Here is a 15936-nt window from a genome sequence, read left to right as displayed (position 1 = left end):
AAAAAAAAAAAAAAAATTATGTGTATGTGTGCCTGAATATATGTCTGTGGGCCATGTGCATGTGAGGGGCTTCCAGAGGTCAAGAGAGGGTCAGATGCCCTGGAACTAAAGTTCCAGAGGGTTTGAGCTGCCACATGTGGACTGAGAATTGAACCTTCCTCTGGAATAGTGAGTGCTCTTAACCACCAGACAGACCATCTCTCCAGCACCATAGAGACTAGGGGCATCTGCCACCATACCCTCCCGAAGCACTCACCCTTCGCTTTACAGAGGGTAACAGAGACTGCAGAAGTGGGCCAGCAGCATGGTACAGTGGGCAAAGGTGTGTGCCACCAAGCCTGATGACCCAGGGTCTGACCAATTCTCAAAAGTTGTCCTCTCACCTCCAGTTGTGTGACATGGCGCGCACACACACTAAATTTTTTTTACATTTAAAATTCTTATTTGAAATGTATGACATGCATGAAGGGATCTGGTACCCATGTACCATCTGTACCTGGTGCCCTTGGAGGTCTGAAGAGGGCACTGGATTTCTGGAACTGGAGTTTAGGGTAGGTTGTGAGCCATCATGTGGGTGCTGAAAACTGAGCCCAGGTTCTCTGCAAGAGCAGCCAGTGCTCCTAACCTCTGAGCCATCTCTCCAGGCTCTAAAATTTTCTTAATAATAATTAATAATAAGCAGAGACTGAAGAACACCCAACCACGCACGGACAAGCGGGGGCTCCCGGGATAGTTTTCTCCTGTGTAGATTCTTAGTTTTTGAGAACCCAGAGTCTGGAGATAATTCACAAAGCATAGACATACCCCCTCCAGCACTGTCGGCTGCTGGTCTGCAGCAAGCCTCGCTCTGGGCCAAACCGCCCACATCTCCCACTCCCATCTACCCTCTAGATGAAGCCTTAAAGAGATTTTAGAAGCCACCCACCCGTCCCTCCTGTGTGCGAGCATGTGTCAGCAAGTGCTCTAGATCCAACCTTTTGTTGTAGTCCGTTTATCAGCACTATCCAGTCTGGATTTCCCAAATGAATGACAACATTCTCCAACCTTCTCAGGTCTGTCTTCCTCAATCCCTTCTTGCCTTTCTTCTCTGTCTTAAATCTATTTATTCTGAAACCTGGTGGCTGGACTTCAGCCCAGCATCTGCCCCGGGAGTTGGGCGGAGTGCTGTCGGCTGCCCACGGGGCTTTTGTGTATTTGTTTCTTTCTGGTTTTATGAAGCTGGTCTCTTCTAAATCCTGTCATGAGAGCACTGCCCAAAACTTAATCTGATGGGATTGAGTCTGTCATGCCTGTTCTCATTTGAACGAGTTTGCTTAAGGCCGGCAATGTGCCCTTGCCTGGGCTATGCACTTAGAGCCTGCAATGGAGTTTTTGGACTGGATGTCTGAAGAGGGTAGGGGTCAGGGTGTGAGAGCTAGCCATAAAATCGATTAGTTGGTCCATCTCTAGCTCATTCCTCTCTGGCCCCCACCTTTCCTGTATAAGCTAGCCCCTTACCCAGTGCATATGTGCGTGTAAGCGTGCTCTTTGGCTAGGAATCTGGCCTTTCACCTGTTCTTCTCCTTCTCCCTCCCACTACTGGAAGGTTCATGTCTATAATATCAACTGAAGGGCATAAGGGTCCTCTCCACCATTGCTGTCCTGTAGAGCACTTGGGCCACCACTGTCCTGATGATAGTGAGGGACAGCCACGTCCACTCCCTCTCCCATCTCCTGTGGGCACCCATCTTCCTCAGGCGTCTGTCATAGCCGGTCCTTCTCCCCTGATCTCTCCTCCTCTTCCTCCTCCTCTCCTCCTCTTCCTCCTCTTCTTCCTCCTCCTTCTCTTCCTCCTCTTCTTCCTCCTCCTCCTCCTCCTCCTCACTGCTCCTTATCAAAGTCCAGGCCTGTCTTGCCATCCTCTTTTCTCTGTCCCCCAAGTCTTCTTGCCTGTCTCCCAGGGCCTACTCCCAAAGGACCAGCTCCCCTGTAGTCTTGCTGGCTGCTGTTCCATGCTGGGCTCTTGCAGGCCACCCGAGAACCTTTCCCAAGGCTCCTGCTGCCCTAGGCTTCCCAGCTCCAACACCTTCCCGGCTCGCTTTTCATAACCCAGAAGTCGCATCCCAGCATCCTTGCTTGAAGCCCTCTGCAGCTTCTGCAGGAGGGTAGACTCCGTGATGGACCTTGATCACAATTCTTACTGTTCCCGCTGAGCCCACTAGTGTGTTCCTGGTGCTCAGGTCTACGTCCAGCAACCGTGTGTTGACTGCCTGTCTGCCCAGCCTGCATCTTTATAAAAGCCCTGTTTGCATCCTGTCATCATGCCCTTGACCATGTTAGCAGACGTTAATCACCCTCCTCTCTCTCTCTCTCTCTCTCTCTCTCTCTCTCTCTCTCTCTCNATCCTGTCATCATGCCCTTGACCATGTTAGCAGACGTTAATCACCCTCCTCTCTCTCTCTCTCTCTCTCTCTCTCTCTCTCTCTCTCTCTCTCTCTGTCTCTCTCTGTCTCTCTGTCTCTCTCTCTCTCTCTCTCTCTCTTTCTCGTCTTTCTCTCTCGTCTGCATCATCCTGTTTGGCTCCCCTCAGAGCACTTAATCAGCATGAGGTCATCTTTTATTTTTGAGCACATTGTGTGTGCAGAGGAATGTCTACACACAGGGATGAGAAAAGGCCTTTGCCCATGGTGTTCACTGCCCCGTCCCCACTCCCATGACAGGCCCACCACACAGCAGCCACCCATGAGGTCTTGAAGATAAAGAGCGTGCAAAACCCACAAAAAACAAAACAAAACCTCGCTGCTGGTTCTTCTCTGAAGGCAGGCTCAGTCTCCTTGTCTCTAACCTCGGGGGGAGAAAGGCATCTCCCTTCTCCCCCTGCCTGTGGCCTGGCTGGCATCCTCCTGCTGCAGAACTTTACTCCCACACTATGTTTTATGCCCCCCACCCCCAGCCCCCAGGTAGACTGCTCTGTAAGGGTGTGAGCTCCCCAACTTGAGAGTTGTCCAAGCAGAAGCTGGCCCATGTTTTAATTGGGTTCTGTCCGTGTGATATGCGGTTTCTGGCACTAAGCACTTCTCTCTCTCTTTGACCTGACATAGGTAGAGCTCACTGCACAAAGCCAAAGAGAGCTGCCCCGTACAGGGACATCCTCTTACTGTCCTGGAGTTCAGGGTCCAAAACAGCTCTGAGCTGTCAGACCCTGTCATCTGGGAGACCTCTGGCCAGACCAAGGAAGTCAGGGGACCCAGGAGTGAATGACAAAGAACAGATCACAGACCCTAAAGATGGGTGTCCCTAGCTGGTGCCACATGCCTGTAATCCAAGCACTTGGGAGGCAGAGGCAGGAGGATTTAGTGTCAGCCTCAGCAAGTTCAAGGCCATCCTGGGCTGAGACTCTGTCTCAAAAATAAACTAGCTAAAACACTTGTTTTCGGTTTTTTAAAAGATGGCTCCTTGCCTAAGGGCACTGGCTGCTCTTCCAAAGGACCTGAGTTTGATTCTCAGCACCCACATGGCAGCTGACAGCTGTGGGATCCAATGTTTTCCTCTGACCTCTGTGGCACTGGGGATGCCTGTGGTGCCAGCCATCCACACACACAAAANAGAGAATACAGACTGTAGTCCAAAGGATTGCCTAACGTGTTCTCAAAGTAGGAGGAATTAGAAGAGAGTCGGCCCAGGACCTCAGGAAGGCCTGCATGGGTCAGCAGATGGAGAATGTGGCGACTCTCGGGGAGTGACGGGGAACATGGGAGTCTGGCTGGAGTCTTGTCTGAGGCTGGGATGCGAGTGTCGGGCAATTGCCCAGAAGAGCTGGATGGGCGTAGAGGGCTGGCTTGGGACAGAACGGCTGGTTCTATTTCCTTGTCCTAAGGAGCATATCTTCTCATCAATGGCAAGAGTAGACTTAGTGAGTGGGGTCCAAGCGTCCCCCCCCAGAAGCATTGTTTGGGGACAGGGAGGTGGCCAAAGTGATCTGCTGGAATCTTTGAGGAGAAGGGCTCCAGGTTTGAACTGGCTGACACTGGTCAGCTCTGCTTTCCAACTCTACTGCCACCCCTGGCACCATGCAAAGATGGAAACTGAGCCTTTTGTTAGGGGAAGAGAACTGCAGGCAGCCTCCTCCACCTCCACCTGCCTTGCTTTTTCTCCAGGGATTAACCACTGAAGAATTGGGACCAGCTAGCTGGGCATAGTGGCACACACCTTTCATTCTAGCACTTAGAAGGCAGAGGGAGTTCAACGTCTGAGTTCGAGGCCAGCCTGGTCTAGAGAGCTAGTTCCAGGATAGCCAAGGCTGCCCAGAAAGGCCCTGTCTACTCTCTGCCCCACCCCACTCCAAACACACACAAAAAGAATTGGGATCGGTCCACCTGCCTGGTAGAGCTGTCATAATCTAGAGCCAGTCCAGATGTGCATCACACCTGGGTTAGCTTTGCTGGCTACTACACAGTTCCTGCTGGTCATTTGGTAGGGTCCATCTTCTGGGGCAGCAGATGTGTGCATACATGCACACAGATACACACACACACAGAGAATACACAGATACACACACACAGAGACAGACAGATACACCCAGACACACACAGATATACATGGACACACACACATACACACAGAAACACACATGGACACACACACGCGCACACACACACACTTTGCATTCCTCTAATCAGCCAGAAGCCTGCCTGTTCCATCTTCTGCAGCACTGTCTGCCTGGGTCTCTGGGGATGCTAACTGGAGACTTTCTGTCTCTCACTGCCTCTGGAAGAAGCTAACCTGGGACATTATCTCAGAACATGAGCAGTTAAAACAGAGTGTGTCCATCCAGTTATACTGCACTGAGACCCAACGGGATGACCGGCGTTTGCTTTGTTTTGTTTAGAAAGCATGCAGGTTTATTTAGTACACTGCAGAGAGCAGCAGTCAGGGCAGCAACAGAACCGCCTGCCTGTGAGGTGATTGGCTTTGAGCCTCAGTCAGGCCTGCGGGGTAGCAGCCAGGATGACATCAGCCTGTGTTACAGCGTCTAGTTTGCACCTGGTTGGTTTACTGTCACCGGGAGCCTGATGTATGGCCCTGCCAGGGCTGCTGCAGTAAAATGCCGTGAGCCTGGGGCCTAAGCAACAGCAATTTCTTTTCTCATAGCTCTGGGGTCTAAAGTCCAAGAGCAAGGTGTTGGCAGGACGCATCTCTTCCCGGAGCTTCTCCTTAGTGCGCATTGTGTGTGCTGTGTTTCTCTGTGTGTGTCTGATAAGGACAGTGGACCTTGGATTAAGACACATCCTAGAGACTGGGCAGATAGCGCAGTGGGTAAGAGCCTTTCTGAACATGCTTCAGCCCCAACACCCATGTAAAAACAACTCATGCGCATATACCTGTAACTCCAAAACTGAAGGGGTCAGAGGCAGGAGGATCACTGGTGTAATAGCTGCCAGCCTAGCTCCAGGTTCAGTAGAGACTCTGTCTGAAGGGAACAAAGCAAAAACTGATGGAACACAACACAACGCCTGACATGCTTCATTGGCCTCTACGCACACATGTATACAAACGCACGCGCACATGCACACACACACATACATGCACACAGGCACACATGTTCATAGGCATACATATACACACATATGTGCATGCATAATGCATACATACATACATACACACACGTGGGCACACATTTCATAGACACATGTGCATAGACATACACATACATACATATATACGGACACACACAGAGGCACACATGTGCATAGACACATACATGTGCGCGCGCACACACACACACACACACACAAACACCTACACCTGTCCTGATGGCTTTATTTTATTTTATTTTATTTTTTGAGACAGTCTTACTGTGTAGCTCTGGTTGACTGACCTGGAATTCACTAAGTAGATCAGGCTGGCCAAGAACTCATAGCAGTCCTCCTGTTTCTGTCTTTCTAGTGCTGGGATTAAAGGCTGTGACTGCATGCCCAGCTCCATCTTTTCCTTTGAGACAGGTTCTCTCACTGAATCCAGAGTTCCCAAGTTGCCCAGGCTGGCTAGCTGGCCAACCCTAAGGATCTGCCTCTGTCTAGCCCCACAAACCCCAGCAATAGAGTTACCACACGCACAGCGTGTCCTTCCTTTTCATGGCTGTTGGGGATCCAAACCCAGTTCCCCAGGCTTGTGTGCTTTGCCCATCTGCCCAACCTCCTTATAATTTCTCCTGACCCCTCTGCACAGTCAGCATGTGCCCATGCCCCCCTGTATTCCTACATGGTATACATGCCTGGTGACTTTGGACAGGTTAGTATTTTGGAGATCATGTTAGCTAACTGAATCTAGCTGAGGGATGCTGATGTCTCAACCAGTCTCTAGCACTGTTGTATAGCAGTCCCAGATAGGTGTTTCCAGTTTAGACAACAGAGCCTTAGGAATGAATCCCCTGAACCAACAGGGCTATCTCCTTTTTCAACCCGCTCACGTCCCTTAGCCACAAAGATACTTTGCTGTGCAAAACTGGGAAGTTGTCTGGTCCCCCATGACAGCCTTGCCAGTCCTGGGGCAGTATGTTTCTATATAGCTAGGCACCGAGACTACAGGCTGCTAAGTAGTGGGTACTGGCCCCATGTCCTGAGGAGCTCAAGACCCCAGAATTCGCTGCTTGGGACCCACTACCATGGGGCTGGTGGAAGCTTTATTTCCAGGCTCAGCTGGCTGTTCTGTTATAGGGCCGCCCCCTGTAGAGGTTGGCTGCTTCTTGGGGTATTTGGGACACCCCAGATCCACACCAGTGTTTGCCTCTCCTGCAGGCAGTTCACTTCCACCCACGCCCTCCCCCTCCAACCTCAAGTTTCCACACTGGCCCGCTAGGCTTCCAAGCCAGATCCTCGGGCCTCTCTTCCCCTGCCCACACCCTCTAGTCCCACATAGCTAGCCAGTCACATGTCTCTCTCATCCTCAAACATTCCTGAAGTTGAAGTCACTCCTTCCTTCCACCAAGGCCATCCCAGGACGGGATGCCTCTCTCCAGCCATCTGTTTATTGAATCCATGTGTGGGAGAGACCAGAAGAAGCGGGGCAGAGTTCCAGTTTGGGGTAAATGGTCACTAAGCTGACTGGAGACAGAAAATGATGTTGGGAGAAACAAGGAAAGGCTGCCATCTTGGAATAGCTGGCCTTGGCTCTGCTTAGTGTCTCCGGTGTTCTCAGTGCCTCAGTTTACTTACTTAGGTGAGGGCAGGGGTTCCAGGCCACTTACCAAAATGGGACCTGGGGCTGGAGAGATGGCTTCCTGATTAAGAGCACTGGCTGCTCTTCCAGAGGACCTGGGTTCAATTCTCAGCAACCTCATCGTGGCCCACAACTTCTACACTCTGATTCCAGGGGAATCCATCAGCCTCACACAGACATATATGCAGGCAAAACACCAATGCACATAAAATAAAAATAAATACATCATTTTTAAAAAGGTACCTAAATTTGTGGACAGGCTCTACCTGGGAACAGCTAGACTTGAGGGCTTATGGTACCCAGAGTCCCCCATCGCCGCCTCCTCACCCCTGAGTTGGCCCTGACACCCAGGTTCCTCCATGGCAGCTGGACATGCCCACCTTGGACCTCAGAGATGGTTGGCCTGGTTAAGCAGCACTGACCCCTGCCATTGTCCTTCAGGATGAAGACTCAGACAGTGAGATGGGACCACCCACTGAAGAACCTGAGGAAGAAGATGGTGAGCAACACCCTCTCCTTCTCCTGCCTGGGCTGCAGTCTTTGTCCCCCCTGGGCCAGTCTTAGGGCAGTAGGATCTGAGAACTAGGGGACAAAGTGGGTGAGAGGGGCGATGGGATCATGAGACCAAGGCTCTATTCCCCCTCCCCCCCCTTCCCCTCCCCTCTCTTCCCCTCCTCTCCCCTCCCTGCCTACCCTCTCCTCCCCCTCCCTCTCCCCTCCTTGCCCACCCTTACCTCCCTGCCCATCCTCACCTCCTTCCCACCTTCCCCTCCCCTTCATCCTCCCCTCTGATTCCCCATTTCCCCCTCCCCCTCTCCTTCCCCTCCCCTTTTCCCTCTCCTTCCCTTCCCCTTCTCCCTCCCCTCCCCCTCATCCTCTCCTCCCTCCATTCCTTGTTTGAACTCTTGTTCCTTGCTTTTCTGTCTGTGGTATAAGCATCTTTGGGTGCAGGAGGACACCCTTGTAGAGGTAAAAGCTTCCGGGCTTTTCCTGGCTTCTGGGTATCTTCTCCCTTCTCCCATCCATACCTGCCTTTCCTCTTTCTCTGGTACATTTGGTTGAGGGGCTCTCCAGGAGACGGGGCTGCTTCTCCAGAGCCTGGGGTGGCTCAGATGGGGAACCACAGGAACACATGGAACCAAGAGGCCCCAGTGTGTTCTAGACAGACAGACAGGCTGGCTGATCTGTCATATTTCATTTGCTTCAAAGAGAAACCAGAGCAAAACAAAACAAAACAAACAAACAAAAAACAAAACAAAAAAGAAAAAAAAACAGTAAAATGTTAATATTTATTAGATCAGTACAGCTAGTGCCTGGCGATACTTTTTTCCTTTTTTCTTTTCTTTTCTTTTTTTTTTTTTTTAAAGCAGAACTGGCTGCAGCTTTAAGCCAACTGCTGGCTGGCAGGCTTCATGGGAAGCAAAGGGTTCAGGAATGTGGTAACTGAGCTAGCTACAGAGCCCAGAAAGTCCCCAGGAGAACAGGGCTGTGGGTTTCTGTTGGCATAGCCCCTTAGGCACGGGCAGAGGTAGGTGGGGATATCAACCCCTGGCCAGCCAGACCCTTGCTCTCTGCTTCTGAATCATGGAGATAGGAGTTAACAGCAGTCCCATGAGTCTGTCTGTCTGTCTGTCCCTGCTGGCGTGGGTACCAAAGTCCTATTGGTGACTGGAGCATGCAGAAGGGAGGTTAAAACTAGGGCAAACCAAGCAGGCACACACAACTACAGGCTACCATCCCTAACTCCGCTGACAGTCTCAAGCCCTGTGCCCGCCTGGCCACATGTCTGCTCCCAAGTCCTCCCTCTCCTCTGAGCCGCTGTCCTTGGACAGCCCCCAACACTCATGGCCTCCCATCTATAACCAGGCAGAGGGGGGAAAGGCCAATGGTCTCAGCTGTTAGAAGGAAGTGAGACTGCCCGCCAGCCCCCCTGCTGTAAGCAGCTCAGCCTCCCAGGCTAATTGATTAGTGTTGCTAAAATGACTTCCCCAAGTGGCCTGATGCCCGGAAGAGGAAGCCCCCACCCTGCACACACTCCCTAGGGACTCTCAAACCCGGCCCTCTGGCTCTAACTAAATTGGATTGGGCCCACCGAGTGTGATTGAGTTAAGGCCTGCGTTAGGGCAGCTGTCCTGGCAGGCTGGAAAAGCATCAGGCTAATCAGACTTGTCCCATAAACCAGAACCCAGGCGCGCACCAAGCTGGCAGAGCCGTTCGTGTTTATTTTTCTAGAACAGCAGCTCAGACGCCCAGATGTTGGGGGTTCATTGGTTTTGTCAGTACTGCTTCTGGGCCCAGCGAGGGGGCAGCTTGCAAGCTGAAGCCCCAGTTGTTGTCCCTGGCATGCAGGATATTCAGGGATCTGGGATAAACAAAGGCCTTCTCAGTAGGAACTGCAGCCCTGGGCAGCAGACTGCAGTTGCTTGGGGAAGCTCTCCAATCTCTGGCCTCTTCTGTCCACACCCTAGACTTGAAAAGCTCTTGGTTCCTATGAACTAGACCAGATGGAGTGGGCCGTCCTGGCTTATTAGCCTGGTGAGGCTTAAGACCAGCGTGCTGGGGAGCTGCAGAGAAGAGCGGAGGGTTTTTGAGAAGGCAAAGAACTTCAGATTCCCAGAGCTGCAGCCTCATTCCAGCAAGAGCCCCGACAGCCAGGCAAACCCCAATTAACCCATATGCCTCTGTCCCCCTCACCCATAGTCAGCATGCCATCCTGTACCCTCCGTATAGTTGGCCTGAAACTTGATGTGGACCAGACTGGCCTGGAACTCACAGAGACCTGCCTCTTCCCACCCGATGTGCTGGGACTAAAGATGAACGGGCGCTCTTTCAGCCCCCTACCCACTCCGCCCACTCCACCACCCTTGCCAGGGACCAGCTGCTGACTTGAGTCTTCATTAACTGCACACTTGTCGTCTGGTCACCAGAGCACCTAGAACTGGGCTCTCTAAATGTAGAGTGATTCAGGAGCAAAGCAGGTCCTTGTAAAAAGTAGATTGATTCTGGAGGAAAGCCTCGGGCCCTGGGCAGCTGGCTAGGTAGGACCCCAGTCCTCCTAAGTGAGGCTTGATGAGGGGACAGCATGGCTCTGTGGAACGTTTGGGCTCTGAGTTCATCTTCAGACCCTCCTTCCTTTCGGCAAGGTGAGAATCCTAACCCCAGTGGCTTTTCTTCCTTCTTGGCAGCATCTGTATATCCGAAGTCATGTGCGAGTTGGGGGTGGGGGGGCTGAACTACGGTGGAGGTGTCTCAGACTCTCGGGGGGGGGGCAGTAGAAAGTTCTGGGATAGCAGCTGGAAGAGGGGACACCAGTGTCACCGGCTATAGCCACCCCCAGCCGGTCTACCTTAACAGACATTGGCTAGAAGCCGGCCAGCCTGCCCGCCGTCCTGTCTCAGATACAGGTTGGATTAAGGGACACTGAAGGCTTTGCTTCCAAGCAGATTATTTCATCAGGACACCCTGCCTTTCCATGCTTCCCTCTGCTGGGACGCTGTGTCGCATGCCCTGGCCTTCCTCTGCTCCCCCTCCTCCTGTCAGACCTGCAGATCTGCCTTTCTAATAGTCTGCAGGACTGGAGGCTACTCTCAGATGCTGGCAGTCCGCCAAGCCCGTGCATTTGTGCATCCCACCGCGGCCCTGATGTCTGTCCCAAGCCTAGGAGAAGAAAAGGAAGGTCCAAGTCCCTAGGGCCCAGCATGTGAATGGCATCCGCTTTTGGTCTGATCAGCACACACTGGGGTTGGGGGAGGCCACAGTGGCGCAGAGGAAGCCCTCCCAGGCAAACAGCTGGACTGTTGACGCAGACAGGCAGACAGCTCTGGGCTGGCTTAACCTGGCCTGAGGAGGGAATGTCATCTGGAAGATGGAAAGGCATGGCAGAGGGATTAGTTCTCTCTGGCTGTCTCAGTTCCATCTGTACCCCCCCCCCCTTAAAGACCAAGGCGTAAGAAACCAGAGGAGTTCATAGAAAGTATAAGATGAGCCTGGGGTGAGAACATGACGTCACTGCGTGGGGGTGCCTCCAGGATGCACTCAGGCCAACAATTGTATGTTACAATGTTACAAGAACATTGTAAGAACATTGTAGCTCTGTTGTTGGCCTCTCTGACAGCAGGTCTTTTTCTTTTTCCATTTCTTTCTTTCTGTTTTGTTTTTGGTTTGGTTTGGTTGTTTTTGGGGGGGGGGTGGGTTTTTGTTGTTGTTGTTGTTGTTGTTGTTTTGAGACAGGGTTGCTTTGTGTATTTCTGGCTGTCCTGGAACTCTCTTGGTAAACCAGGCTGGCCTCAAACTCAAGAGATTCACCTACCTCTGCCTCCTGAGTGCTGGGACTCCAGAGGCACGTGACACTACCTTCTGGCTTTTTTAATTTTTTTTTTTCATCTACCGATTGAGCTTTGTTGAAAATTAATGGAGAGCTGAGGATGCAGTTCTAGGACAAATGCTTGCCTGCCATGTACAAGGCCCTGAGTTCAATCCCCAGCTACACACACACACACACACACACATACATACACACACACACACACACACACACACACACACACACAGAGGAAAGGGGGTACTGCTAAGCACTTGAGAGGGACTGCCCCCCTCCCCTCATCAATAAACAGTATTCACTGTCCCCACAGGAGCAGCCTTCTCCTTTAAGTACAGCCCTGGGCAGCTGAGGGGAAGCCAGTACAAGAAGATGATGACCAAAGAAGAACTGGAGGAGGAACAGAGGTAGGTCGGCTTCTGGAGCACTCATGTAAGGGTCAAGCAGGGGTGGGCTTCCTGCAAGCCCCGCAGCCCCGCCCACTGCTCCCTCTTCCCTTTTTTTTTTTTTCCTGGGGATGGGGGGCGGGGCGTCCTTTCTCGTCCTGGGAATAGTCAGCCAGCTTCAACCATGAGAAGAAGCTACCCCGGGAGGCAGCAGGGAGGGAGGGAGGGAGGGCGCGAGAGGAGAGGAGAGTCCATTTCTTGTATTCTCTCTGCCCGAAGCCTCCCAACTTGGAAAACAATGAGTGAGATGCCAGGAAAGGGCCCGGAGCAGCCTCACTGCTCACTTATGCGTAGAGTCCCTGACAAAACCAATTTGTCACTTGAGGACAGAGCGGGATTCTTGGTGCTCATCCATCTGGCAGCCTCCCTCCTCCGGCCCCCACCCTCCCTCACCCACGGTGTCATTCTCTATCTGTTCCGTTCGCTCTGCGCAGCGCTGGTCTGCTCTCTGCGCAGCTCTGGTCTGCGCAGCTCTGCACAGCTCCACTCTGCGCCGCTCTGCACAGCTCTAGGAAGCTGTATGGCTTCTGGCTTCTGGAATCAGGACATCTCCCCTCAACCGCCAGAGCCCCCAGGACTTCCCCCTCAACGTTTTACCCGGGACTGCACGGGTGGCTGAAGAGTGCTCAGAAGCAGTAGGATGGCCAAGGTGGCCATAACCCACCGTGCCCCCTGCTGCCCTGCCCCGCCCTGCCCCCCAGCAGTGTGAGCAGAGCCCCTGCGTTATAGAGAAGCCCTTCTCAGAAGGTCTGGTGGGGACTAGACCGATTCATGAGCTGACCCACAGCTCAGCCCACCTCCCTAGGCTGCTTCCAGGGCCACCAGCATCCCTCCAGTATCACAACTACCCCGTGTGCAAGATCCTATCTCCCTATCAAGATGCTGAGTGTACCCTCTGGGTGCAGAGGGATGCCGGTGTACACAGACGGGAAGAAGCCCTTGCTATGGGAGCCCCGACTCTTTGTATGAGGACATTGCCTCTCGTTGTGACCCCGTTTGCCACCTTTATATTTCAGGATTGAGCTGACCTCTGACCTCACCTCCCTGTAGCGAGTCCCCTAGTCCCGGGCCACAAATGTTCTTGCAAACCCTTGTGGTAAGGAGGTTGGTTTCGTAGACTAGCAGTGCTTTCCTTACATTGTCTGCTGTGTGTCCCCCCAACGCCACTGACGTGGTCTAAACCCCTCCTCCAACGCCTCCATAACCAATGAATGCATTTCGTCTCCTCTGAACCCATCTTGTTCTTCCTGTGCACGAGGACTCTCAGACACATAAAGAACCTTTCCCAGGGTTCCCTGAGGTCTGCTGGTATAGGTGCTAGTATGCTTAAGTGGGGACCATCCTCCCTGAACCCGGGACTGCTATGGGGATGTGCATACATCTTGCGAGGTGCCTGATGTGGCTTTGTCTCACCCAGAGGAGAGGCAGTTGGCTGTACAATGCAGGACAGAAACCCTGAGAAGGCCTGCACTCCCTCCCATGGTGCAGGATCTGCAGGAGCTGGGCCTGCAGACCAAGGCTGGGGCCTCCTGTGGTCCACCCCCTGCTGGTGTTAATCCAGAGGGCAGACAGGGTCATTTTTCTGAGGCTGTTTTGGAACTCCAGCGTCAGAGCTGAGGTGTTGCCACAGATCCAGCCCTGGCTGGAGAGGAGAGAGAGGGCAGGACACCCTACCATCCTAAAGACCCCTGGGGATGGGGCCTTGGCAGTACCATGGCCCCATTCTATCCACTCAGGTTAATGCACTGTAGGCCTTGAGGGGCTGTCATATAGGAAAGCAGTTAGATCTCGAGTTTGGGGTCTGCCACTGTCCCCTGTCAGAGCTGAGGCCAAGAAATGAAAAGGCAAAGACAGCAGACTCCCCACTGCCCGAGGGCCTTCTTCTCCAAGTCTTTGGGAGTCTCTAGACCACCCATGACTCGCTCTGCTGTTGACACTCAAGGCTGTTCTGTGAGCTGCAGAGTGTGCCAAGGAGCTGCTCCGAGTGAAGAAGGAGTCCCTGACTCCCCCTCTGCACAGAGAAGTCCTCACTGTGTGCAGGAGGGACTGGTCGAGGTCCCAGCGGGGCCTGAGTTCATTTCATTCCATTGCCCCAACCCAGCATGCTTCCTGTGGCTCTCCCACGCCCATCTCACCTGACATCTGCTTGCTTCCTCCCACCCCTGCATGCAGGCCCAGCCTGAGGGGCATCCCCTGACCACACCTCTGTGCCACATCTGATGCTGGGGGTTGCAGAGGCTGCTCAGGTTGGCTTCACCCTTCTGTCTCTGGGTTTTAGCTACATGACAGATCTGGACCCAACTGAATTTGGGGAACAGCTCTAGAACTGTCTCCTGAAAAATAGCACCAGTGTATTTGCTAGCTCAGAGAACAAAGGTGCCTGCTGCCAACCCTGCTGCCTGCCGCCCTGAGTCTGAGCCTCAGACTAGTTCGATAAAAGGGGAGAACCAAGTGGTATGGATTGTCCCCCAAGTTCCACATGCACACAAAACAAATACAAATGTAATTAACAACAACAACAAAACCCATCTACATTACCATCAAACTAATGAACCACTCTCTCAAGCTGGCAGGGTGCCCATCAGACCTGTCCCTACCAGCAGAATGCCTCTTTCTGCTTCTAGGCGGATAAACAGGCAAGCAAGCACCTTGTTAGCAGGTAAATGGTGCACTCTGTCCCTCTCACTTTGAATCATTAGCTGGGCCACCGCAGCTGCGCCTAGAGCCCAGCTCTGCGGCAGCGCTCTGTTCTGTTCTCCTCAGGCTTGATCACAGTCCTCAGGGAGCGGAACTTAGCAAGCTGGATGCCCCAAATGGGTTCTCCTACCATCCCAACTGAGACTTTCTGCCCCTGGATCTGCTCAGACAAAACTCCAGTCCAGGGCCTGGGAAGTGAGAAGGCAGTGACTGCTTAAATCTCAGCTGCTCTGCACGCTAACCTTTTAAAATTCCCTCTGGGTGGGCACGCACACCCCTCCCCTGCTCCCCACATTGGCTCTATCCCTGCCGCTCTCCAAAGCTTCCCTTGGGGGTGCCACCTCCCTCAGTGTGGCTGGGTTCATTAGATGGCAGACTTTTGCTCTCCCAGGCCAAGAAGCCTGGCTGGCTTTGCTTTTTAGCAGGATATCCCACCTGCTGGTCCCAGAGAGAGAGAGGAACCCAGCTTGTACACTAAGCTTGTGCTGCCAGCCCGGGCCAGGCCCCTCACTGCTGTGCCTGACTGGCTGTAGGTCTGTTATCTTTTCGCTCATGGAAATAGACAGGACCCAAGAAGAGGGTTTTGTATGACATGTTAGGGCAGTTAGAAAAGTGGGGACCCCCCCCCCCAGCCTTACCTTAGAGTTCAGGCTTTTCCTGCATAACGGCTGAAAGCATGCAATAACTCCAGCTTCCAGGAGAGGGCGCCAAAGGCACACAATCAGACCTCGGGTCTTCAGAGAGTCAGAGAGTTGGCCAGGCTTTTGGCCCAGAATTCTGGGGAACCTGCAGGGTTAGGTTCAGAGCCCTCACAGCAGATGAAGACCCAGGCAGCAGGAAGCAAAAAAAAAAATTATCTAAGGCAATAGGAATTCCATCAGTGTGACCACACAGCCAAGGCTTAGCAAGCTCACTGAACATCCTCTCTGTTTCTCAGAAGCTGGAAGTGGCTGAGGAACAGCTGGCTTTGGCTGGGGGTGGGTGGGTGGGGGGGAGGACTAACAGAGCTGTGTCCCTGCAACATATGAGGAGCAAACTGCTGGTCTAAGAAAGCAGCAGAGCCTACCATGGCCTCTGCAATTCCAAACATCTTCCTTCTCGTCCCTGTGCCCACCCTCCTGTCCTGTGCTGCTTCTAAAATCAACTGAGCAAGATACATGATCTCTTTCTCCCTGTTTCTCTTTACAGAACTGAAGAATAATGAAGGTGTCCTTAGCCTCTTCCTGAAAGCTTTCCTTCCTTTTGACATCCTAAAAGCTTGAGAGATTAAAAAAAAAA

General features: G+C 52.7%; 1 protein-coding gene across 4 annotated transcripts in view; it reads left to right on the top strand.

The window, feature by feature from the left end:
- Mxra7 (matrix remodeling associated 7) overlaps positions 1-15936 on the top strand; it is a 25142-nt gene that overhangs the window by 4344 nt on the left and 4862 nt on the right. Inside the window, exons 2-5 of one of the 4 annotated variants that reach the window (XR_003837939.1) lie at positions 7639-7696; positions 11829-11922; positions 12978-13065; positions 15847-15936. Coding sequence is in view for 3 of the 4 variants with exons in the window: in XM_021177281.2 (XP_021032940.1) it covers positions 7639-7696; positions 11829-11922; positions 12978-13011 (186 nt within the window). In the remaining variant the exon portion in view is untranslated. The remainder of the gene's footprint in view (positions 1-7638; positions 7697-11828; positions 11923-12977; positions 13066-15846) is intronic. The other 3 variants (XM_021177281.2, XM_029483010.1, XM_021177280.2) reach the window with 3 other exon arrangements.

This window comes from Mus caroli, chromosome 11 (genome assembly GCF_900094665.2).
Source record: "Mus caroli chromosome 11, CAROLI_EIJ_v1.1, whole genome shotgun sequence".
In the NCBI taxonomy this organism is placed as follows: Eukaryota; Metazoa; Chordata; class Mammalia; order Rodentia; family Muridae; genus Mus; species Mus caroli.
Note: the sequence above shows the minus strand (reverse complement) of the source record. Positions and strands in the feature narration are given on the sequence as shown.